This window comes from Carassius auratus, chromosome 16, assembly GCF_003368295.1.
Source record: "Carassius auratus strain Wakin chromosome 16, ASM336829v1, whole genome shotgun sequence".
In the NCBI taxonomy this organism is placed as follows: Eukaryota; Metazoa; Chordata; class Actinopteri; order Cypriniformes; family Cyprinidae; genus Carassius; species Carassius auratus.
In genome coordinates this window covers 8,365,157-8,389,221 of record NC_039258.1, presented here as the reverse complement: position 1 = coordinate 8,389,221, position 24,065 = coordinate 8,365,157, and the positions used below count along the sequence as shown (strand labels likewise).

The window sequence follows — 24,065 nt, the reverse complement described above, 5'->3', positions numbered from 1 at the left end:
TAACAAGTATGAACAGGCAAAGATTAAAGAAACAGATGAGTTAGACAGAAGCTCCCACCCCTGCAACAATCAAACAGACTCAGCTCTTTGCAGAAAAACACAGGAGAAGCTGAGGAGCTATGGGTTTATTTTTACCTATGTTTACAATGAGCACTTCAAGACCTCTAAGGTAAGAGGTTCTCTGAGGATCCTGGTGGAGTCACAGTCCTTAGTAAACCCCTAGCCTTTTCATTCGCTGCTTTCATCTGGCTCAAGTCATGGATCTCACTTTGTGGCAGTATCAGTTTCGAATCATCATGCTAGGAGACTCCACGGTGGGCAAATCATCCATGTTGAAGCGCTACACTGAGGATCTGTTTCTGGAGTGCATCAACCAAACAGTCGGAGTGGACTTCTATGTACACTTCCTAGAGGTGGAACCTGGGGTGAGGGTCAAACTGCAGTTCTGGGATACAGCTGGTCAAGAGAGGTTTAGGTAAGTTCTATCATGAATTGAACAAGCTATCCTCCAGATCGTACAGATCGTAGTCAGGGGTGCCTACGACCTGCCGTGTTTAGCTCAAACTTGCCCCAACACACCTGTCAGTTTCTAATAATCCTAAAGACCTTGATTAGCAGGTGTCTTGACATTCATGTGTGTTTATTTGTGGATGAAGCTGAACTCTGCAAGACGGTGGCCCCGCAGGAGCGGTTTTGGATACCACTGTTTAAGATGAATAATTCACACATGACACATTTCCCCTTCACAGTAACTTCTGTATGTTTAGTCATAAATTCAGTGTCTAAAAACAGTTTAAAGAAGTTGCCTTGCTTCTGTAAAAAAGGGTTGTGAAACATATTACTCATCACAGCAACAAGAATTCTCATGATACTTCCAGGAAGTATTTTGTCAGTCTACACTAAAAATTTATTCTTTGCCAGGCCGAGCTCCAAATGGGAGTTGGGGGGATAGGCTTGGTCCACTTAATTATCCCACCCTGGCAACCACGCCAAATGTTCAGCCCACCCAGAGAGATCTACCGCCCATCTAACTTGGAGCTGGTGTTGGGCCTCTTTTCTGGTATGCATAGATGACTTCAAGCAGGCATATCACCCAAAAAGGAAAATTGTCATCATTTACTCAACCTCATGTCATTCCAAAGTTTCGTGGGTGGCAAGCCTTGGACAAGGTGAACGGGGCAATTAAAATACATAATTTATTTAAAAATAACCATTGCTTGGCATGTTTAACTGCTAAAACAGTGGTTTACTCATATTACTACACTCTTGAAGATACAGGTTCCAAAAGAGAGTTTACGAATGAAGGAAACTGCCCATTGCACAATAAGGTGGAACAAGTCCTGCATTCGGAATAAAATAGCCAATTGCCAACTGGTAAAGTCATTGCATCACTGCATCAGTAGGGGTGGATAGGAAATTTAATGATAAGAAATGACATTTATGTGAGCGATTTAAGCAAGCTGACATTCCAATTTCAGTATTTCCTCATTCAAGGAAGTAGGAGTTGGTTTTGCATGCCTGAAATAGCTCCCCGGAGGCGTTGCAAATATGGCTGTTAACTGACTTTCCTTTAAAGGGTTTCAGAATGATACAGATTGTCCAGTGAGAAAGAACATTGTTTATTTGGATTTTATCCATTGGGAATTTATTGGTTGATTAAAAAAAAAAGAAAAAAGAGAAAGCCATTATGGACTACAATGGAGTCCGAATAAATGTGATGTATAAACAGATTATTGATTATCACATTGCAGAGGTCTGGAAAAAAATAACCCTAAAACTACGGTACATTTGCAGGTCTGTGACCCGCTCCTACTACCGTAACTCGGTCGGAGGTCTTCTGGTGTTCGATCTGGGCAACCGCAAATCTTTTGAAAATGTGCGGCAGTGGTATGCAGAGGTGTGTGAACGTGTGCAACCCTACACTGTGCTCTTTGTGCTGGTGGGACACAAAAGTGACCGGGTCAAAGCTGGAGAGCGAGCCGTGGACCGATCTGAGGCCGAAAAGCTCGCAAGCCAACTGGGAGCGGTGTACATCGAGGCCTCATCAAAAACAGGTCACAATGTGAAAGAGGCCTTTGAACTCTTGACCCGGAGGGTGTATCAGGGCATAAAAAGTGGAGAGATCCAGTTGCGTGATGGATGGGATGGAGTCAAGAGCTCAGCACCTACAGCCCAAACACTCCAGAAGATACAAAACAATGAAGCCGCTGAGGAAAACAAGAGCTGTTCTTGTTAACTTAATATGTGTAGATCCCTGAAATTCATGATTAACATCATGCATATGTAAATTTAATTTCCAAATGTTTGTTCGTATTTCTGAGATCAGCATTGGATAAAGGTGTCTTTATTTATTAGTGTGGCTGCATCAGTTAAAGATTTGAACTGCTTTTCATTATATTATGTCACATTAATAAGGCCACGTATTTCCATAAACATTGATGTATTTTTGCTGATACAGACACTCTGAACGTATTTAAGTTAAACTATTCACTAATAAATCCATACATAGATGCATTGCTGAAACAGGTTATGTTAGATGTAATTTCTGAAAATATGAGCGAGTTCAGTGTGAATAAATCACAATTAGTTGTTTTTTATTCATGAAAAACAAGAGACTGTAAAACACTGTGATACATGGCAAAAAAAAAAAAGAAAAAAAAAGAGTTTATACTCGGTTTAACTCCACAGAAACGATCAAATCTGTTCACAAACCCACAGCAGACAGGGTTTATGCACCATTTCCCATAAATCACACATATATTACTCCCTCGAACTAATTAACCATTCTGCATTATGTCACTACTTCCAATGCAATTAATTAAATGGGGAAGTGGTATTTATTTATCTGGTAAAAATGACCGTTTACATTTAGAAAATCACACACTTAAGATGTCCTCTATAGTACTAAATATTAAGTTATGAAGTCTATAACACCAAACACTATGAACAAATCAGATACATGGTGATTGTAATTGTGCATAGCTATTAATGCCAGCTGAGCAAACGTTGTGTGACTGCATGGCGGGTCAGCTATTCACGAAATATGAATGAAAATACAGTTTATGGGAGAAACAATAAACAACTGATGTTTTTCACAGAATTCCGTGAGATCCTGTAATATAATAAACCCCAGTATAGCACCAAGTCAGAGACCAAGGTGCCAAAATAACATGTTTTAACACAAAGTGAACTGTACAGACAATTTACTTCACTTCCTATGCACCTTTTGAATGCGAAAAAGTCAACAGAAATGTACTGTGAGTAGTACAACACATTCTGCCTCTCTGATTAACATAACATATATATAGGTTCAATCCCTCTCCACTTCCAAAACTAGCAGAAAAAGAATGTTTATTGGTGCTTCCGATCTTGCTACTTTTTGGTTGTTTTGCGGATCAATGCCATTCTCTGGAAAAAAAAACAAAAAAAAAACAGAAAAAGATATTTAGGTATGCAAGTCATGTGTTTTTCATCATTTCAGTCTAAGTGCATAAAAACGATAGCTGACCTGTTTGTGAGCTTCTGTGGTGCAAGCCTTCTTGTACGGTCGGATCTCATCTGAACCAAAACCAGGAATCCACATGTTCCACTGTCGTTCTGTGATGCAATATTGGATTAGGGACTATATTACCTTGTATTATTCATTAGAATGGTAATAAATCAAAATGTAAAAACAGAGTTCAATGTAGGAAGCATAAAAAAATGTGTGTATTCATATAAATTCATAGAAAATGCGCTCAATGTGCTCAATGCTGGGAACTGTCTATGCAAGAACCTCACCCAGGTGTAGCTGGACATCTTTGACTTCAAGAGTGTTTGACTTCCTGTGTCGGGCAAGTTGGCAAGCCGCCGTCACCACGCTCTCAATGAAGTCATCGGCAATCTGCAAGAGCATCTGAATAGAAAGGGAAATGACTCGGACCAACAGACAACAGTAGAGGGACACTACTAGGGGTTGGTAAGATTTTGACTATTTTTGGAAGAAATCTCTTTAAAAAAAATTAATTTACAATTAATACATAAGGCAATTTATTCCTGCAACGACAGATTTAGAAATCTTTCTAATATGATTGCTGCACAATAAACATTCATAATCTATGTTAGAAACATTTGCTTAGCTTGCTATTTTTGTGGTAGCCATGATACACATATTTAAGATTTTTCAATAAACAGAAGTTTCAAAAGAACAGTATTTATTGGAAACAGATTTTTTTTTTTTTACATTATAAATGTCTTAACTATTACTTTTGACCTAATGCATCCTTGTTGAATAAAAGTATTAAAATTATAAACATGAAATGTTGGATAACTAGGGAAGCATTTCACATTTTTATTTTAGCTGTGGATGTAAAGGGATGCTTCTTAGTTTTTTATTATAATAATTATTAATTTCCTAAAGATTGAGAAGTCATTTAGGTAACTCACAGCTTTGTCAAATGTATTTACTGTTACTTTTGACTAAATTAAATTATCCTTGCTGAATAAAATTATAATAATACAAATGTAAACAAATCATAACTCTGAGCTGACAAAAATGAATACATAGGGAACAATATTAATAATCAACTAACTAATTTACACATTTATTCACATATTATTCACATTTTAATTTAAATGTAAATCTTATTTTAAAATACATCTATTACTATAATATGGTCTACCTACCTCCTCCACATCTTCATCGAGTTGCTCATTAGGGTCAATTTCTCTCACAAGATCTTGCAGTTTCTTCTTACTAAGCACCTGTTTGGAGGATATTAGATCGTAAATGTTATGTGAAATACAAATAGAGGCAAAGTCTAAAAGATTTGAACTGCTTGGGGTCTCACCTGCGTGCCTTCAGGGCTCAGTCTCCCTGCAGGTCCAGGGGTGCCTGGAACTTTCCCGGGGGCGACGGTGCTGTTGGCCATGTTGGTGGAGATGGGTGGTGTTGAAGAGGCTTCTGCTTTCACAACAGTTAAGAAGTTAGAGCGACTGGTCTGTGACGGGTACTGAGTCATACTATGCTAGTCGAGAGATATCTGTCAGGAGCCTCTTCAAAGCCAGAGTGCGGTCTCTACAGCTGCAAAAAAAAAAAAAAAAAGGAATTAAGAAATATTAAATACTTGAGTTTAAATACATTGTTTTTAAGTACCACAAAAAAAAAAACTAAGAACTTCTAGAGTCACTCGACGCAAAGATCTCACTAAGAAAAACATCACAGAACTGTCATCTCTATGTTCTACAGGCTAACGACTTTAGCTTTTTAGCTTCGCTGATTTTTTCTGGGATTATCAACTTAAACTAACGTTACTTGGGAAAACGCGGATGTGCTACTGATGTTAATAAATCTAAAAATGCAAATGAATAAATAAGTCATGTTATTTGATGTTTTCGTGGTTGCTATAATCCTTCACAAGATCAACTTCAGATTAGCATATTAGCATCTAGCAAGTAAACATTTGTGCCAGACCACGTCTCGTGATGCTTTCCTTTTGTTTTATATAATCCTGTTAGATGGTGAATTAGTGTAGTACCTGATCCAAGTAATTGTGTATTATCTACCCATCTTCGGCGTTTATGAGCTGGAAATATTCAAAAGCCAATTTAAATTGATGTTGTTATTCCTTCTACAGGCGCCTCTTCTGGCGAACGGACTCAACGGAGCTCTGCTGAATTATCGCGAGATCACAGAGAATGGGTTTTTACAAAATGAAAGCCCAGTTGTCTATTACAAATGAGCGTTTTATAATAAAATAATGTTTTGAGCTTAATATGTTACGTTATATGGAAATTATATTTTTCATTCTTATCTCAGTTTGAAAAGAAAAAAAAAAACATAATTTGGATGTAAAGTAATGTTTTTACATTTTGTCTAAATGCTAACTAGATGTGTGGGATGGGATTACAGTTTAAGGGGTGTGAATATTATCTGTTTCCTCTATGTGGAGTCGTTTTCCATCAAACCAGGAGCTGAAAAATGTTTGCACAGACAAGATCAAAAGCTATATTATAACACGAATTTCATGTTGACACATTATTTTTAATTCATGAATATACTTTAAAAACTGTGTAATGCTTTTCATCTTGCCCCATAATATTTAAACTTTTAAATATATCACTGTTGACAGAACAGTATGCATGCACCATATTTTGCTTAAAAAGGACACATTAACTTTTTTATTAATTTATTCATACATGTAATTCATGTCATGAAAGTGTTGATTTCATGATAATTTATTTCCACTTTAAGAAAGTGATGGGAATTTGATTTCAGATATCTCTGAGTCCGGTGAACTGCTGCCACTTCGGTCACTGTATGTGTCCCTGAGGGAGAAGAAAAACAAGGTAAGACATATTGTTTGTAGCAATTCTCAATAGTTAAGATCTTCTAAGAGAGTTAATTAGGCAAATTACCGAGGTGAGAGCCGGCATCCTTTTTGTAAGTAGTTCTGTAGTTTCCCAGATGCTGCCAGTAGAAGGCCAAAATAAGGAGGTGAGGGTTTGATGGGGCGAGAAGTGAATTCTGGGTGGTACTGGACTCCGACAAAATAAGGGTGATCTGTTGTGACAGAAGAAACAAGCTGAAACGAATACTCAAAACCTCTCCAGACAGGTTTAGATACTGGAGATTCACTGACCTTCAAGTTCAATGATCTCCATTCGCTCCCCCTCCAGGTCCTGACCCACAAATCGAAAACCTCTATCCTCAAAGTGCTGCTTCAGTTCTGGATTCACCTAGAAAAACGCAAAATAAACTAATTAAACAAGCAGAAATAAATTATTTAAAAAGTCGTTTTGTAAATATTAACCGGACCTCAAAGCGATGTCGATGCCTTTCGTCCACATATTCAGCATCTCCATACAGCCTTCCTACAACAAAACAATTAAAATATCATGGCAATTTCAAACCTTTAAATACAGTATCAGTTTCTAATTTTTTTGATGAGTGACTTTCACAACTTACGAAGAAAGCTGGAGGTGTTTTTAAATAAGGTGCGCCTTTTTCCCAACCGCATGGTCCCTCCCATCTGCCCCGGATTGTGCTCAGGCATTTCAATCACCTGATAACAGAAAAAGCTCTCATCACACCAAAAAAAAGAAAAGAAACATAATTCAGATTTGCTCATTTATTTTACCAAATCATTACGTACCACTGGATGTTTTGTTTCAGGGTCAAATTCTGTAGAATTGGCATCTGTTAAGAGGATAGCAGTTAAATAAAAACAAAGTTTAATTTAAAAGGCATATCATAAAATCTGAGTGTTCTTACCTTCCCAGCCAAGTACATTACGAGCAAATTCACACACTGCCAGCTGCATGCCCAAACAAACACCTGCCAAACGAGATTGGGATGACCAAAGAGATGCTGTCAAAAAACTAGTTATTTACATCATATTTTGCCACTAACATTGATTGCACTGACAGTTTTTTGTTACCTAAAAATGGCTTTTTCTTTCTCCTCGCCCAGTTAATAGCTTGGATTTTTCCCTCAGTGCCTCGCACACCGAAGCCTCCAGGAACAAGAACCCCACTAACAGACAAGCAAACATTCAAATGAACATTAGATGAATATATTAATCGTCAAACGATTAATCGAGATTAATCACATCCATAATAAAAGTTTTTTATGAAGGTAAAATGACGTCAGAAAGATTTGCATGCGCAAGGTAATATTTGTGGGTAAAAAATTATTTGCAGCATTTTACTGTTATTCGTAAGTGTAATTCATGTATTGTGAAACTGCAGGTTCATGCAAAATAAATATGATCTGCATTCTTCTGACCGCATTAGTTTTTCCACGCTATGTGTATTAGAGCACAAGTTCCCAAAATAAACAGATATGTACAGCTCGAGTTTTGCAAGTGCGAGGGGGAAGGCGGGTCCACCTTCTTCTTGTAGCCAATCAAATGAGGCTTTCACTGACCCTCCATTTACTCTTATCTGATTGGTTCAATCAACACATCATACGCCAAGAATTGTACCTTCATTTAGTTCAGGATTGTTCTTGCTATCAGAATGGTACTTTTAACGTGCACATACAGTAAAAAAATTTGTAAAAATAACTTAATTAAAACATGCTCCTTTCATAAGCTGTATTCCTATAGAGGTCGGGATCGTTGCGTCACGTCGCAATGCATTGTGGGAATCGCGGTACAGAAGTAGATGTACTGTATAGTAGGCATTAGGTAACGTTGGTCATTTGGTCATTAATTTTGATTATTTTTTGGAAAATGGTTCAGTATTGCTGTATTGTGAACTGCTGTAATCGGTTTCATGATCGACAGGGCAAACGCCTCGTGAATCATATTAGTTTTCAACATTTTCCTACTTGGAAAAAAAACACAAGGTGTCTGAAATCACCAAAAGGCGTCAGATGGCTTGGGTCGCCACTGTACGGAGGGAAACCATCACCTTCGATAATATTATAATACATAGTTATGGTGAGACATGTTGTGTATGGTCTCTCTCTCTCTCTCTCACATACACACACACAAACTCAGACACAAACACATTACGTTTTCTCTAGTTTTTGGCCAGTAAGGGAGTCAGTTTAGTGTCTGTATTTTTTGTTTAAACATTTTCTTTTGACCCAATCCTGAACTTAATTTGCTTTTTGATATTTTTGTGCTGACTGTATTTAACAAATTTGAACAGCTTGTTTAAAAAAAAAAAAAACTGGAACGAACTTCAAAATAGGAAGTTAAGCGTCTTGTTTTGGTGAATGGTGGGTTGTGTCTGAGGTGAATGTTCGTCAATATTATACCGGATTACAGAACTACCGGAGGAAAACAGTGGATTTTTGCAAGTATGATAGGTGAGTAATTACTCCTGAAGTGTAACAAACCCGCATAGACAAGCTTCATAGCTCGCAGAATCTGATAAGTGTGTGTGTGTGTGTCACCACTGATGCTTGGTTAATGTTAACATTTCCTTAGTGAAAAAGATTGTTTTCTCCACGTTTAATTTGCAGATCCATTTATGATCTGCAGGTGAGCTTCCAGTGACTTTTTAAAAAGTGAAAGTGACATTTTTAAATTGATCGGAGGTGTAAGCGCTCACTCCACAGACCCGGTAGGATAAATTATCAGGGAAACTGAGGCTTGGTGTTCATAGGGATCGATTCCGCCTACAACCTCTTTTTTTTTAAGTAGCGTTGTTTGGCTTCATTATTAAGTTTGTCCGTATAGGTATAGGCAACTTTTTTTGTCACGTTCTATAACTTTTTCTGGAGACTGGCTATTATCTTATTACAAACCTGCTTTGCGATGCCTCTAAAATGGCCGCCGTTACCCACAATGCACCATTCCATGACGTCTACGCCCGAGCTCTATAGGCTAAACTCCCATGTGTTTCACAATCTGCTTACACCACTGAGCTGATGTTAAACTTTATAATCAAAACGATGTTATGTGACCTTTTTACTATGCCAATTAAGCTACTTAAATATGAATTTGGCCATTTATCAGACTATGTTTCTATTTATGAAACCAATTTTATCACTCAATTGTATATTTTTTTAATTTCAATATTGATTCTGATTACTTTGATGTGATTGATCAAGCTCTTAAAGGAAGCAAGACGGAGTAACAAAATGCTTTCTTTGTGTCCAGATTTGACTAATGCAAAAACTTTGATAAATATGTCTTTAATAATGTCAAAGTAATATTTGTAAAAAAAAAAAACAAAAAAACAAAAAAAACTTTAAATTACAACATTTTAAATAAAAAAATTACTGTTTATTCTGTTGGTTCAATTATTATTTAACCAAATTTGTGTAAAAAAAAAAAAATGGATCAGTAGATCAGTAAATTGTGCATGTATTAGGCTATTGCAGACCTCCTTTAAGTATCATAAAAAATTACAACATATAAAATATCATGTTTTAATTAAGTTGTTATTTTAATTTATTTATTTTTTACTGTATGTGTACGTAAAAATTAGTATTCCGGTAGCAAGAACGATCCTGAACTAAATGAAGATAAATGTCTTGGCATATGTTGTGTTTATTGAACCAATCAGATAAGAGTAAATGGAGAGTCAGCGAAAGCCTCATTTGATTGGCTACAAGAAGAAGGTGGACCCACCTTCCCCCTCGCGCTTGAAAAACTCGGTTAGTGAGAGAATCGTGCAAAAATTGTAATCACAGAGAAAAGAAAGACAAAGCTGTTCTATCAAATTTTTTGGGAACTTGTTTTTGCCCTACATATATAACGAGTCATTTGCATTTTTTTTTTTTTTTACATGTACAGATTGGTTCTATGCAGTCAATACATTTTGCAGTTCTTTAAGCTTGTGTTTTTGCTTGCAAATCATTTTCACAGGCTTGCAGTGCTTTTGACCGTCTTTTGGTGAAAACAACATGTCAAAAGTGTAAGCACGGAAAATGAATGCAATCAAAATAATTTATTTAATTTATTAGAATATTTATTTTGTGTTTGCATGAAGCTGCAGTTTAATCAATACATGCATTACACTTACGAATAACAGTAAAATGCTGCAAATATTTTTCTTTGCACTTTCTGTATGCAAATGTAATTTACGCTTACAGTCTTTTGTACACTACCACAAATATTACCCTGTGCATGCAAATCTTTATGGCGTCATTTTACCTTTATAGTTTTTGTTTACACAGTATATGTGTGTGTGCTGTGTATAATTAAGTGTATATAAACACACACATACACACACACACACACACACATACATTATATGTTTTGAAAAGATTTACATTTATATATTTACATTAATATACTAATTTTGTTATATACATTTAATATTTAATATATAAATGTAAAGTTCATGTGTGTGTATTTATATATAGATAATAAATATACACAGCACACACATATGATATGTAAACAAAAACTTTTATTTTGGATGTGATTAATCGCAATGAATTGTTGGACAGCACTAATTCAAAGTCAATGGTAGTTCGTAAACTATTTTAACCATAATGTATGGTTATTTTTTGGAAACCACAATGCAGTTTTTGTAATGAGAAAAACAGTAAAAGCAGGTCCTGATTTTAATCATTGAGTACTGTTTACAATGAAAGAGTAGGCCATTAAATGCCTGAATAAAACCAGGATATTGGATAACATTATCTAAGAGCCCCCAGAGCTGATATGACACCAGTAGATTAAAACTTATATTTGAATTTGAATGTTCTCTGTTGATGGACCAAACAGAGATGGTTACCGTAATTTCTAGTGTTTTTGGGGGTACACTCACTCAGCACTGCAGAGCTTCTGCCAGGCCTCATGGTACTTCACCGGCTCCTCCTGCAACGCTGCTGGCTCTAGGTCTGCCGAATCGATGTACTGAAATGAAGTACCGTTTTATACTATCACACTGTAAAAAATTACAGTTTAACAATTTGGGGCAATATAGATTTTACTACGTTTTTGAAAGAAGTTTCTTATGGTCACCAATTTGCATATATTTGATAAAAAATACAGTAAAAAAATTTAATAAAAAAAAAAAACGAATATTGTGAAGTATGCAAGAACTACAATTTAAATTCAAAAGGCACTCTCAGATGGGGCAAAACTATCAACTTCTTCATAGAAGCACAGGAAATCTTCTAGTTCTTCTTGCATTCCTTACCTTGACTTCTAGCTTATAGTTGATGGCGAGGGCAGAGTGCTCCAGTGCTTTAATAACAGATGCATACGAATCTGAAAGCTTGGTGTATTTGCCTACTAAAGCAATGGAGGTTTGCTCCAGGAGTCGGTCAGATCTATGAAACACAGACAGACTGCTTAAAACAGCTGTATCAAACTTGGAAATTTTGGGAAGAATACAATTTTTTGAGACGGTTAGGAGAATCCAAACAGTACGAACCGGTCTGACATCTCCTTCCATTTTGTGAGCATTTTGCGAGGTCTCATCTCAATGGGCAAGTCCAGCCTGCGGCAGAAGTAGTCAACTATACCCTGATCCTCTAGGAGTAGAGGTACTCTGTAGATGGAGGACACGTCATGAATGCAGATCACCTGTTCAGGTTCTACATGGCAAAACATGGAGATCTTCTCTTTCACTGCAGTGTCCAGTGGAGTGGAGCAACGACAGACAATCTGCAAACAAAAACGATGCATTCCCAGAAACACACCAAAAAAAAATGTGTTGGAGCGACTTTACTTGCATTGGTTCTTTATAGCATATAATAGAGAGTAAAGACTGACGAGATCAGGTGACAGGCCAAGTCCACGAAGCTCCCGAACACTGTTCTGAGTGGGTTTGGTCTTCTGTTCTCCTGTTGAATTGGGCTAAAAATACATCCAAAGACCACAGGAGTTTTTTAAAGCACCTTTCAACAACACGTTTAAATATAACTGTTAGTAAAAGATAAAAAAAAAACTCTTACCTGAGGTACAAGACTGACATGGATGTTACAAAAATTCTCCCGTTTCACTTTAAACTGAAACTGTCTAAAAGCTTCAATGAAAGGCATACTCTCAATATCTCCGACTGTACCACCAAGCTGTGTGGGAAAATAAATTGTTAATTAATTTTATTATAATTATATTTTCATTTATTTATGTGAAAATCTATATTCATATCTATATACCTCAATGACACAGACTTCTGGTTCAATACCGTCATCGTCCACTGACACCTTCGCCTGTCTCATGACCCTTTCTTGTATAGCATCGGTAATGTGTGGTACCACTGTGAAAATTATTTATATTCATCTAAGTGACACCACATTATCCATTATGTAACCTCTTCAGAAACAAGTATGGCAGGCAACAGATGCTTTAACATTTGTAATAGAATGAGATGAGGATATGCAAATGTAGGGTGGGTGCTTTCAAATACTTCAAGGTACAATAAACATCATGGTACATCTGTCATGAGACAATTTATTGCAATGCAATTGCTTCAGTACTGTATTGTTAGAAAAACATTTGCAACATATAATTGAGAGATATACTACTCTTAAATTTTTTTTTATAAAGAATTGTATTTTATTTAAAAAGAAACCAATTGATTAGAAGTGACAGTAAAGACATTTATGAATAAATGCTGTTCTTTTCAACTTTCTATTCATAAAAGAATGATGAAAAGAAAGTTGCATGCTTCTGAATATTCTGAAAAGAAAAATGGTATTATAGTTTACACAAATGTATTAGGCTGCACAACTGTGTTTAACATTTATAATTAGAAATGCACCAAATCATCGTATTTGAATCATTTCTACAGGATCATGTGACACTGAAAACTGAAGAAATGGTTGCTGAAAATTCAGCTTTGCCATCCCAGCTATAGATTATTTATAAAATAAAAAAATATCCTGAAATAGAAACAATAATTTTAAATGATATCGCTATTTCAAATTATTACAATATTTGATCAAATAAATGAAGCTTTAGTGAGCATAAGAGACTTCTTTCAAAAAAACTAAAAAATTACAGACTCCAAATATTAATAGCATAGTAATAGTAGTGTATGGTACGGCTGTATATTACAGAATGCGGTACATTTCAGGTTCAAACTCAGACAAGACTGATATAATCCTGTTTCCTCATGCCATACTTCATATTTATGTTCCAAACAACCTCGTGACATTGTGTAACTCACCTTGTACAGTTTTACCCAAGTAATCCCCTCTCCTCTCCTTGTTTATAACAGACTGATAGATCTTCCCCGTTGTCAAATTGTTGTCCCTGGTTAGCCGGATGTCCAGAAAACGTTCATAGTTCCCTAAATCCAAGTCCACCTCGCCGCCATCATCCAGCACAAACACTTCACCTGTTAAACAGAACGTCACAGAGATTGACACTGGCATGAGGATACTGATAGAAACAAAAGACAGCCATCAGAGCCTTCAGTATGACATGCTGCAGCCCAAAATAATGACTAACCAATTTTGCAAAAAACAAATGTCTCATGTAGCAGTTCTTATTTATGTATCGTAAACATAATAATCCAAATTAAGCAGCCTGCACTTACCATGTTCATAAGGAGAGAAAGTGCCTGCATCGATGTTGATGTAGGGGTCGATTTTGATAGCAGTGACATGCAGGCCACATGATTTGAGTATGGTGCCCACACTGCTGGCTATGATCCCTTTCCCAATGCCAGATATCACACCGCCTGTCACCAGTATGTACTTCATCATTCAACAGCGTCTATCAGATTGGGAAAGAAAGTGGTGTTTATTTCAACAATGATGTAATAACAATCAGCCACAAATATATGATGTTACATATCTGAAGTTCAGAATAAAATGTAAGCGGGTCAGTAACATATTTTGCAATGCAATTCATATTAATCCCTTGAATACAGCTCTTCTATGATGAACAAGTAAATTTATGAACTACAATTTTTAGCATTTAAATTTTTTTTTTTTTTTTACATTTTAATAGTTTTATAAAATGTGATTATCTAGTTATTAAATATTTTTAGCATAATCTATACTGTTATGGATTTTTTTTTTTTTTTTTTTTTATAAATGTGACCTTGGCTGTGAAAACCCAGATAGTCATGTTTTTGCAGATTTACTGTTTTTTTTTTTTTTTTTTTTTTTTACATACAATCATACTTCATAAGGTAAAGAACATTCTGTAAAAACATAGCATTGATAGCATTAATATTGACTGAGTAAGACCATATCAAAGATTGAAATCATTGTGATGGTTGAAATCAAACTTTGACGCTTGTTATCTCATAATAAGATTTTGAGACTTTAGCCTGGATTTCACAGAGGGACACTATAATATTATATATATATATATATATATAAACATTTATATCAAATAATTAAAATATAAAATCACACATAACCCTCTGAACACATAATATTAGCATATTTATTTACTATATATCTATATATGTGTGTGTGTGCTCAGATAGTATGATATTTATTATATATAATAATTTCCCCTTAAATACATTTAGCAGATGATTTTATTCAAAGAAACTTACAACAGAAGAACAAAAGCGTGTAATTTAAGCACAAAGACGTGAAATTTGAAAAGGTGAACTTTGTGCTTTGTATCACATTAATTTTTGTATTTTTATCTGAAAATGAAAACAAGATTTAAACACACACACACACACACACACAAAAGAACAATCAAACACCTTGTGACACAAAAAGTGACACTGAGACAAGGAAGTAAATCATTAATTATATTTTTTGCGGGAAGACAGACAATAAGACACACAATAACAATACATTTATAACGACCGTGCCAAACTCTGCAACACCCAAGCAGATGATGATAAGAAAAAGACCAAATGTAAACAACGATGACCTTGTAAACAAAAGCCAAATACGCCAAAGCGTCATTCACTAATGAATCTCTAACAACATAAAGTGTGTAATCACAAGAGCGTTTCGCAATGTCTTTTAATAGTCTTATAATTGAAAGCCATTAGAGACGCGAATAGATTACATAACACTGCAGTAAACGTCCATGTCAGTAAAAGTGAATGAGGTGCAATGAAAGCAGAAATAGAGCATAAACTGAATGTTAACCGTACCTGAACTCAAAAGTAAAATATAAAACCGAAGATTAAAAACATCAACCGATTCACGAACCACGAGCCATCATCGCGACACGTTTGTTTGGGTGTCAGCGGAATGCGGTAAAGCGCCAAAACAACACGTGGTGAGGAATTCGATGCTGAGTTTCAATTCTAGCTTTGCCACTCTCACTTGAATTGATAGAAGCCTAGAGTGAACGCCTTAAAATAGCATAAAGCGATATCCTATCGCATCATTTCTGCATGCTATCACTGCATTACATCGATTCAGTCTATTTTTTAAGTATGTTTATATACAGTTGCTGTTCCTTGAATAAACATAAGCTAAATGGAGGAATGGGCTCACATTCCACCACTGCCAGGCTGTGCTGTGGTTTAGAACGATATCACCGGTCTAATTCCACTTAGTACTACTAACTCCCTTGGTATTTTAGAGTCGATGTGTAAACCTGATCAGTTCCTTTCAAGATTTCGAGTTCTATTTTAACATCGTCAAAACACCGAAGTTGCAACGAGTAGGCTGTTCTTTGTTGTCATGAAAACACGTAGCATTGGTACATATTTACATAGATAAATTGTTGCACTAGAATCCACTAGAGTGGGAACACTAGAATAAAATATCTTGCGGCATCTGACGTCACGTTGGCGTCTACGTACTCAAGCGGGAGGAGACTGTATTAAAAACAGGGAGGAGTTGCGCGGGCAGCGGGATTTTTGAAAACGCCGCATTTTTCAATGGTTTAATTTTTAATCTAATTCTGATTAAGTCAGTAAATTAAAGGGTTTACAAAAAATATATAAAGTTGCCTATATGTCAATATTAGATAAATATTTGTATGAAGAAATCCCTTGTTTTATTAAAATTGTAGTAATTTTACAATGAATTAAAAAATAAAAAAAATAAAAATCCAGGTTACTTGAGAATCTTAATAAAACACCGATATTTTACCTTGAAGAAAATTATGTAGATGCTATTAATATATATTGTTTGCCATTATGATTAATCTACCACTCAGGATTCTATATATTTATAACCACTAGATGGCGCCAGGCGACGCCATGAGAAACATTGAAGATCCAAAACCAATCATACACATCTTTTTTTCATCCAGTTGTGAACAGCAATATTCTTATATGAGAACATGATGGAAGTATATTGGATACATTGCAAGAACCAAACACATCAAAGCTGATTAGTTTTGCCAAGTACCTCATTTTAAATGATATGTGCTTGTGAAACATGACAGACGTTCACATAGTCCTCTTCCCTCCAACCCAGAAATTAATAATCGAGTAATGATTAGCAGCTGAAAATGAGTCATCCATCACTATGACTGAATATAGCACCAGTGCTTTCCTCCAAAAGTGTAGAGACCAAATGAATTATTCAGAGACTATAATTCATCCAATCCTTTATATAACATTTCAGTCAATAGCCGAGTTGTGTCTCTCCTGGCGACAGCTGGGTTTAGGTTTGATTATTATTTATCTAATTATAGCACTCTGTCCCTGGTTTAGGCTTCTCAGTAAGGTGTGTCACATAGGACTTACATAAGCGTTGGAGGTAATTATGCCAGAACAAACTGTATTTGTGTTTGCTGAGCTCCATCCTCTGAACGAGACTCACATGTAAAGCTGTTGGCCTTATGTAAGCTCATCAAGTGCATCTTTTGGGCAAATATTTTGAAAATGTGGTTTAAATGGGATGTTGTGTTATTATACTTTAAACGTATTTCAGATGCACTAAATTTTTTGTTTATGCCACACTCACAGAAAAGACGGTCTTGGGCTTGACAGCCGACGGTGTGGATGAAGTATCACGCAAAAGAAAAGTCATTATACACATTTAAACATACTGTGTTTTATTTATTTTTTTATGACCAATACGGATAGGCAGAGATTATTTTGTTTATTGTGTATGTCCAATTTTGATAGAAATGTAAATAATCTTTATACTTATACAAGTTAAACACATGATTTAATTAATAGTTGTAGTAATAATAATAATAATTTACAATACATCTGTTTTTCAATTAATTTTATATACATCAACAGAAAAGATCAAATGCATTTTCTATTTAGTTTTGATTTTAATGACAGAAACCAAAAAATTATAAATAAATAAATAGTATATATTAGTGTATTATTATTATTATCATTAATCATTATCATCTTATTGTCAGGTATTGGTAAGGGAGGAACCCAGGTGCAGACAGGGATTCTCAAACAAAGGGTTTATTACAAAAAGGGGAAAACAAAACCCACGAGGGGGAAAACACGGAGCAAGGTAAAGACTAAATAACTAAAACAGGACTGGACTGACAAGATAAACAAGGACTCTAAATACTAACTATAAACACTCACGGTAATACAAGGACTTCAGCGGGTACAGCACAATCTCACACACAATCACAATTGCAGAACACAGTTGAGGTACAATCACAATGACCCGACGCAGGACAGAGCACACTAGGAGATCTAAATAGGGGTAATAATCAAGACACGACAGGTGTTACAGATAGGACAATCAAGACACGACTAGGTTAACAAGGGGGGCGGGGCAAGGGAACGAGACAACACAAGCACATGGCCCAAAGACAAGGCCATGCGCTTGTACACAAAACACGGGTCTGTCATGATCCTGCCTCAAGACTAGGAAAAATCAAGGACACGAGGGCAGAATCATGACAGAACCCCTCCCTTAAGGAGCGGCTTCCAGACGCTCCTCAAGGGAACATCAAACACGAGACATGACTGACATGACGGACTGGGACACCGACACAAACCAACAAGACATGACAAATAATAACAAAGGCAGACATGAATACACGACGGCAGGGTTAGGGTGACAAATAAAAAAAACAAACAGGGAAGGGGAGGGGGCGGGACCACAAAGTTCATGGGGGACAGACCAGGGCGGGTGGGAGGGGTAGGAATCTTAGGAGGACAGGACAAAGGCTGACGACGGGGGGTACGGGCAGGTCTGGGTGGTGAGGGGCGGGGAGGGGTCTCGGGACAACTGACCGGGGACATGACGGGAGCAGACAAGGGACGCGGGGCAACACTTACGGGACGCGGGGCAAGACTTACGGGACGCGGGGAGACGACATCTACTGGACACGAGGGGACAACATCTACTGGACACGGGGGGACAACAGGACACGGGACACCTACGGGACACGGGGCAACATTAACAGGACACGGGAGACATCAACGGGACACGGGGCCACATCAACGGGACACGGGGCCACATCAACGGGACACGGGGCCACATCAACGGGACACGGGGAGACAACGGCTGGACACTTAGGACTTCTGGGGACAGGGTCAGGGGACAAAACAGGACTGACGGGGACTTCTAAAATTTGGACAAGACTGGACAAATAATCAGAAAAAGCTTTAGCAGCTAGGATAATAGGCAGCTCCTTATGGGATGAGACCGACTGTACAAGAGTCTTTGCTGCAGAGTCGGCCGCGGCTCTCTCCTCCGCTCTCACGACTGCAGCTCTCTTCTTTGCCGGCTCGGGCACGCTCACTGTTGCTGGCTCGGGCACGCTCACCGCTGCTGGCTCGGGCACGCCCACCGCTGCTGGCTCGGGCACGCCCACCGCTGCTGGCTCGGGCACGCCCACCGCTGCTGGCTCGGGCACGCCCACCGCTGCTGGCTCGGGCACGCCCACCGCTGCTGGCTCAGGCACGCCAGCTCTCTCCGCTGCTGGCACGGGCACGCCAGCGCTCACCGCTGCTGGCTCAGGCACGCTCACCGCTGCTGGCTCGGGAGGAGACAGGGTCACAGGACCGGCAGGCCCCTTCTTCTTCCTCTTCCTCCTCGGGCGCGGTGCAGAGGCTACAGCTGGGTCAGAGGCGGGTTGGGGGAGTTTGGTCTCGGACAGGGCAGACTCGGACGCCGAAGACTCTGAAGCCGACTCCCATGAAAACCGTCTCCCTCGCTTGTTGGGGAGACTGAAGGTAGTGGGAGGTGCCTCAGGACTCTGGGGGGGACTTGCCTGATCCCCCAGGGTTGCCACGGCCAGGACACGACCCTCTGGGACCGTGGGCAGCTGGGTAGGTGGGGACCTCTGGGGCTCCTCCTCTCGCCCGCTCGCTCCGGAACGACCTCCCCTGGTCCCCCGGAACACCACAAGGCGAGAGCCCTCAAAACAATCTCGCTGGCTGGCTGATGCCATCCAGCATTGCCTCCTGTCTGCTGAGTTCCTTTGTGGTCGGTTCATTCTGTCAGGTATTGGTAAGGGAGGAACTCAGGTGCAGACAGGGATTCTCAAACAAAGGGTTTATTACAAAAAGGGGAAAACAAAACCCACGAGGGGGAAAACACGGAGCAAGGTAAAGACTAAATAACTAAAACAGGACTGGACTGACAAGATAAACAAGGACTCTAAATACTAACTATAAACACTCACGGTAATACAAGGACTTCAGCGGGTACAGCACAATCTCACACACAATCACAATTGCAGAACACAGTTGAGGTACAATCACAATGACAATGAACCGACGCAGGACAGAGCACACTAGGAGATCTAAATAGGGGTACTAATCAAGACACGACAGGTGTTACAGATAGGACAATCAAGACACGACTAGGTTAACAAGGGGGGCGGGGCAAGGGAACGAGACAACACAAGCACATGGCCCAAAGACAAGGCCATGCGCTTGTACACAAAACACGGGTCTGTCATGATCCTGCCTCAAGACTAGGAAAAATCAAGGACACGAGGGCAGAATCATGACACTTATGTTTTCTGTTATGTATTTCTTTTTTACTTATTTATTTGAAACAACAATGGAAAAAAAAATTAATATTAATTTCAGAAAATAAATAAATAGTATATATTAGTGTATTATTATTATTATTATTATTATTATTATTATTATTATTATCATCAAATAAAATAAAATCCAGCTTCTGTTTTATATTGTTGTATAAAGATAAACATTAAAATAACATAGCATTTATATATATATTGTTAATAATAAGAAAAATTTTAGTAGTAGCATATATGTAATAATAGCATTTAGTGTATGCAAAGTTGTCTTGAATCTAAATGGGTATATATGTAATTTATTTTTATCTCTTAACAGCTAATATGCACAGTATTGATTAAAAATTGTGTTCTTTAAAGAGCAATTCATTTAATTATGTATAAACTTTTTTAATGGGGAAAGTTACAAATTCATGCTAAGGAAACCCCATCTATTTCTGGAAACAGTGTGTAATGTATATAGATTACGATCATGACAACGGTTTGCATTTATTATTATTTGCATTTATGCAAATAAAGGTGTCTCACTGGCATGACAGAACGAAGACAATCTAATGTCCACTTTTACAGGCCTGTGAGCTCCGAATCCACCCACAACATCCTCTCAGTAAAAGCCACAATTTATGAGGAAAACAAATGCAGTCGGAGGGCGTAGTCGACTGCGCCTGTGCACGACCAGAGCCCTCTGCCTGGAATGAGCCCTAATTTGATTATGAAGGCGGGCGAAATGAGAGAGAGAGTGTGTTGTGCTGAAAGAATAATCTCCATTTTAACTAAACAAACCCTGTACAAGAGATATCCCTAAATCACTTTAATGCTCTAAAATATCATTTTGCCCTATTTTATGAGTCTGGTCACCTGTGTTATTACAGACACAAGTGTGCTCACTGCTCACACAGACCGCCTTCACAAAACTGCTCGTGTTTTGGGGAGGTCTGGAAATGAGAGGATTGTGCAATTAAGTGAAAACACATGCACTATGGTTTGTTTTTTGGTGTAAACACACCCTGCTCATGTATTTAGCATAAACAGCTACGAGAAGCAAATTATGGATTAGTGTCTAAACGAAAGGCTGCAAGTTTATATTCTGAATGCTACTGTGTGTTTGTGTTGAGAGAAGGAGATCTGACTTTGAACAACTGGTCTTTTAACCGGTTTTAAGACAAATGAGATGAAATAGTGTTCGGTCAATGCAGACTTATGTCATGTATGAACTCCAGATTTGGTGAAACCTTTGGCATGTGATCCTGCGCCAGCAAACCTAGAACACACACCATTCACAAGTCAGATGTTAAACTCGTGGACAAGAGACTCTTTGTCACTCGGTCTCTTATCTAATCATTTTGTTATGTACATATGAACAAACAATACTATCCCTTGCTTGAGAGTAGACAGCATGACAAGAGAGCCTCGAGATGCCCACGGTGTTTCACAATCTCTCCAAATACTTTTAAATCATTGCACAGTTTTATTCCTAAAACTCTCACACTCTTTGTTTGCTTCTGTTATATAGGCTGAATAATATCGTTCCATGATTCGCTGAAATATTCAGCGGTGTGATGTTGCACTGTTCCACCAGTTAAATGAAACTACTTTCATGTCTCTCGTCTCACACTACAAACTCACACTCTCGTTTCAAACCAATGAAACTGACACATTCTGTGTCTTATGTATCAACTGTAGTGAAAATGACTTTTGGATAATAGGAAGTTAAAACAAAACTCTATATGTTTGTGAGTAGCTGTGAAATAAAATGTCAGCCAGTCAATATATACATATAACCGTACAAAAGTTTGACGATGTAATATTTTTATGTTTTTAAAGTCTCTTATGCTCATCAAAGCTGCATTTATCTAAATAGTTATATTGTCAAATATTATTATTTTTATTTATTCATTTTTTTATTTATCATGATATAAATAAACATAAATAAAAATTAAAATGATATCATGCTTTTCCATTATTTTAACTCATTAAAAATGCAGTTGAAATTGGTTACAATTATTTTGAAGTTATATGAGATTCAACATTTTAAAAGTCGGTCTAATATTTATGAAGTTGAAATAACTTTAAGGCAGCAACTGTTTTTTTTTTTTTTTTTTACAGTACTCCGGTATTTAGTGTCACATGATCCTTCAGAAATCATTTTAATATGCTGATTTGGTGCTTGAAACACTTCTTATATGATCAACGTATATTATTAAACAATCGAATCATTACACAATTTTATTCCTAAATCTTCCAGCAGCACCTTTACATTTTTTTTTTTCTCAAAATTCAAAGACAGCACTATTTGTTTACTATTGGTTCACAAAGTTATGCTTACATTGTTTTACATTATCTAAGTATAGCCTATAATTAAACAGTAAATTAAACAGTTACTTTTTTCTGGAATATTCAATGAATAAAAAGCTCAAAAGAGCAGTGTTTATTTGAAATCTAAATCTTTTATAACATAAGTGACTGTTACTTTACTGCATGCTTGTTGAATTTTAAACAGTTTGCTGTCACCTTAATTGATATCCTTATAGTTTTGTGTTGGATAAATACTGCTCTTTTAACTAAACTAAAGTAGTTGGCTACTTTTTCTACTGTAGCATGGATCTAGTGTTAATTATGAAACATTTGTAAAGATTTCAAAGATGAAGCACTCAACATATATCCTTTATGCTGGGGATCAAACCCCTGACCTTAGGGTTGCCAGCACTGTTTGAGCTCAAATGAATCCCTACACCAAATAAACATAAATGATCACATATTTCATATAAATTACTCAGAAGGTCTGGGCTAATTTTGTGTTCTAATCTCCATTGCTTCTAACACACACACACACACACACACACACACACACATTAGGAGGAGGGAAGCACTGCTGATTCGCCACCTGTCGCCCAGGTACCGTCCAAGAGACTGTGTCCTCACCCATGGAGTCAAAACAGCGAGGGAAAACGACCTACAAATCTCTGAAGCACACTGCACTCTTTGCATAATTTAAATACATATTAGAAAACTCGCAATGTAGAGTTATTTTACTGACAATCTAAATGCCACAAATTTGACATAAGCATGCTTTTTAAACTCTGACAGATGAATTGTTTTCCGATATGCATTTGAAAGCTGGTGCTAAATACACTGATTTGCAGTTTTTACATCACAGATGTAGTTACCAGAAGGAATGGATTATAGCTGCATTGGACAGTTTCATGTAAACAAAATGTTAGAAGCCTAAAAACACACATAGTCTTAAAACCCATAATGTGCAAAATGTGAGATGTCAGACAGGCTTGTGTGTGTCACATGAACTACATGCCCGTCGTGGTGGAGGTTGCAGGCTGCCCTTTTGTTAAGTGTTAATCCTCAAGTCGCCCATACGCAGATGTCACCATCACACGGGACTGACAGATTGCTCTGGAGAACCAATGTCTGCAGCAATGGAGGACACGGAGGCAGACTGAGACTGTTGTGCTATGAGAAAATGTGTCAAATGATATGAAGGTATTCAGGTAAATCTAATAAAGGTTTTTCAGTAAGGTCATTTTAGGATATGGCAAAACAATAACAACAGAGCAACTGATATTTACTTTAAATCTGATTTATGTCAATATAAAGATGCACAGTCATATAAAATCTATACAACCATATCAAATCAATATAAATTTGCACAGTCTGCTTCGTAAAAAGTTGTTAGCTATTGCAATGCATATTAAATGCATCACCATTATCATATATTTGCACAATTTAATGCCTTTTGAAAGATGGTTGCATATACACTGGACATGATCATTTATTCAGTGAATCATCTCA

General features: G+C 37.3%; 3 protein-coding genes across 3 annotated transcripts; 1 reads left to right on the top strand and 2 right to left on the bottom strand.

Annotated features, from left to right (window-relative positions):
* Nucleotides 1-52: 52 nt before the first annotated feature.
* LOC113116003 (ras-related protein Rab-39B-like) lies at nucleotides 53-2,351 on the top strand. Its single transcript, XM_026283805.1, has 2 exons — nucleotides 53-475; nucleotides 1,795-2,351. The coding sequence occupies exons 1-2, from the start codon at nucleotides 258-260 to the stop codon at nucleotides 2,234-2,236; spliced, it is 660 nt and encodes a 219-aa protein (XP_026139590.1). The 5' UTR covers nucleotides 53-257; the 3' UTR covers nucleotides 2,237-2,351.
* A 211-nt stretch (nucleotides 2,352-2,562) lies between these two features.
* On the bottom strand, nucleotides 2,563-5,672 carry LOC113116004 (transcription initiation factor TFIID subunit 12-like). Its single transcript, XM_026283806.1, has 6 exons — nucleotides 5,517-5,672; nucleotides 4,830-5,062; nucleotides 4,666-4,743; nucleotides 3,781-3,895; nucleotides 3,509-3,597; nucleotides 2,563-3,408 (listed from the first exon to the last, which is right to left on the bottom strand). Exons 2-6 carry the CDS (start codon nucleotides 4,998-5,000, stop codon nucleotides 3,373-3,375), a joined length of 489 nt encoding a protein of 162 aa, XP_026139591.1. The 5' UTR covers nucleotides 5,001-5,062; nucleotides 5,517-5,672; the 3' UTR covers nucleotides 2,563-3,372.
* Nucleotides 5,673-6,130: 458 nt separating this feature from the next.
* Nucleotides 6,131-15,633, bottom strand: LOC113116002 (CTP synthase 1-like). The gene is made up of 17 exons (XM_026283804.1): nucleotides 15,475-15,633; nucleotides 13,939-14,117; nucleotides 13,567-13,737; nucleotides 12,554-12,654; nucleotides 12,350-12,466; nucleotides 12,168-12,251; nucleotides 11,827-12,059; nucleotides 11,590-11,722; nucleotides 11,215-11,303; nucleotides 7,419-7,513; nucleotides 7,253-7,315; nucleotides 7,134-7,177; nucleotides 6,947-7,043; nucleotides 6,797-6,852; nucleotides 6,621-6,717; nucleotides 6,397-6,541; nucleotides 6,131-6,306 (listed from the first exon to the last, which is right to left on the bottom strand). The coding sequence occupies exons 2-17, from the start codon at nucleotides 14,105-14,107 to the stop codon at nucleotides 6,228-6,230; spliced, it is 1,773 nt and encodes a 590-aa protein (XP_026139589.1). The 5' UTR covers nucleotides 14,108-14,117; nucleotides 15,475-15,633; the 3' UTR covers nucleotides 6,131-6,227.
* Between the last annotated feature and the right edge of the window lie 8,432 nt (nucleotides 15,634-24,065).

Coding starts and splice junctions, on each gene's coding strand:
- LOC113116003 (XM_026283805.1), top strand. CDS start 258: ATGGATCTCACTTTGTGGCAGTATCAGTTTCGAATCATCATGCTAGGA. Junction 476..1,794: donor GCTGGTCAAGAGAGGTTTAG/GTAAGTTCTATC, acceptor GTACATTTGCAG/GTCTGTGACCCGCTCCTACT.
- LOC113116004 (XM_026283806.1), bottom strand. CDS start 5,000: ATGACTCAGTACCCGTCACAGACCAGTCGCTCTAACTTCTTAACTGTT. Junction 3,896..4,665: donor TCGATGAAGATGTGGAGGAG/GTAGGTAGACCA, acceptor CTTTCTATTCAG/ATGCTCTTGCAGATTGCCGA. Junction 3,598..3,780: donor AGATGTCCAGCTACACCTGG/GTGAGGTTCTTG, acceptor ATTGCATCACAG/AACGACAGTGGAACATGTGG.
- LOC113116002 (XM_026283804.1), bottom strand. CDS start 14,107: ATGATGAAGTACATACTGGTGACAGGCGGTGTGATATCTGGCATTGGG. Junction 12,252..12,349: donor ATGTCAGTCTTGTACCTCAG/GTAAGAGTTTTT, acceptor ATGTATTTTTAG/CCCAATTCAACAGGAGAACA. Junction 11,304..11,589: donor ACTATAAGCTAGAAGTCAAG/GTAAGGAATGCA, acceptor ACTTCATTTCAG/TACATCGATTCGGCAGACCT.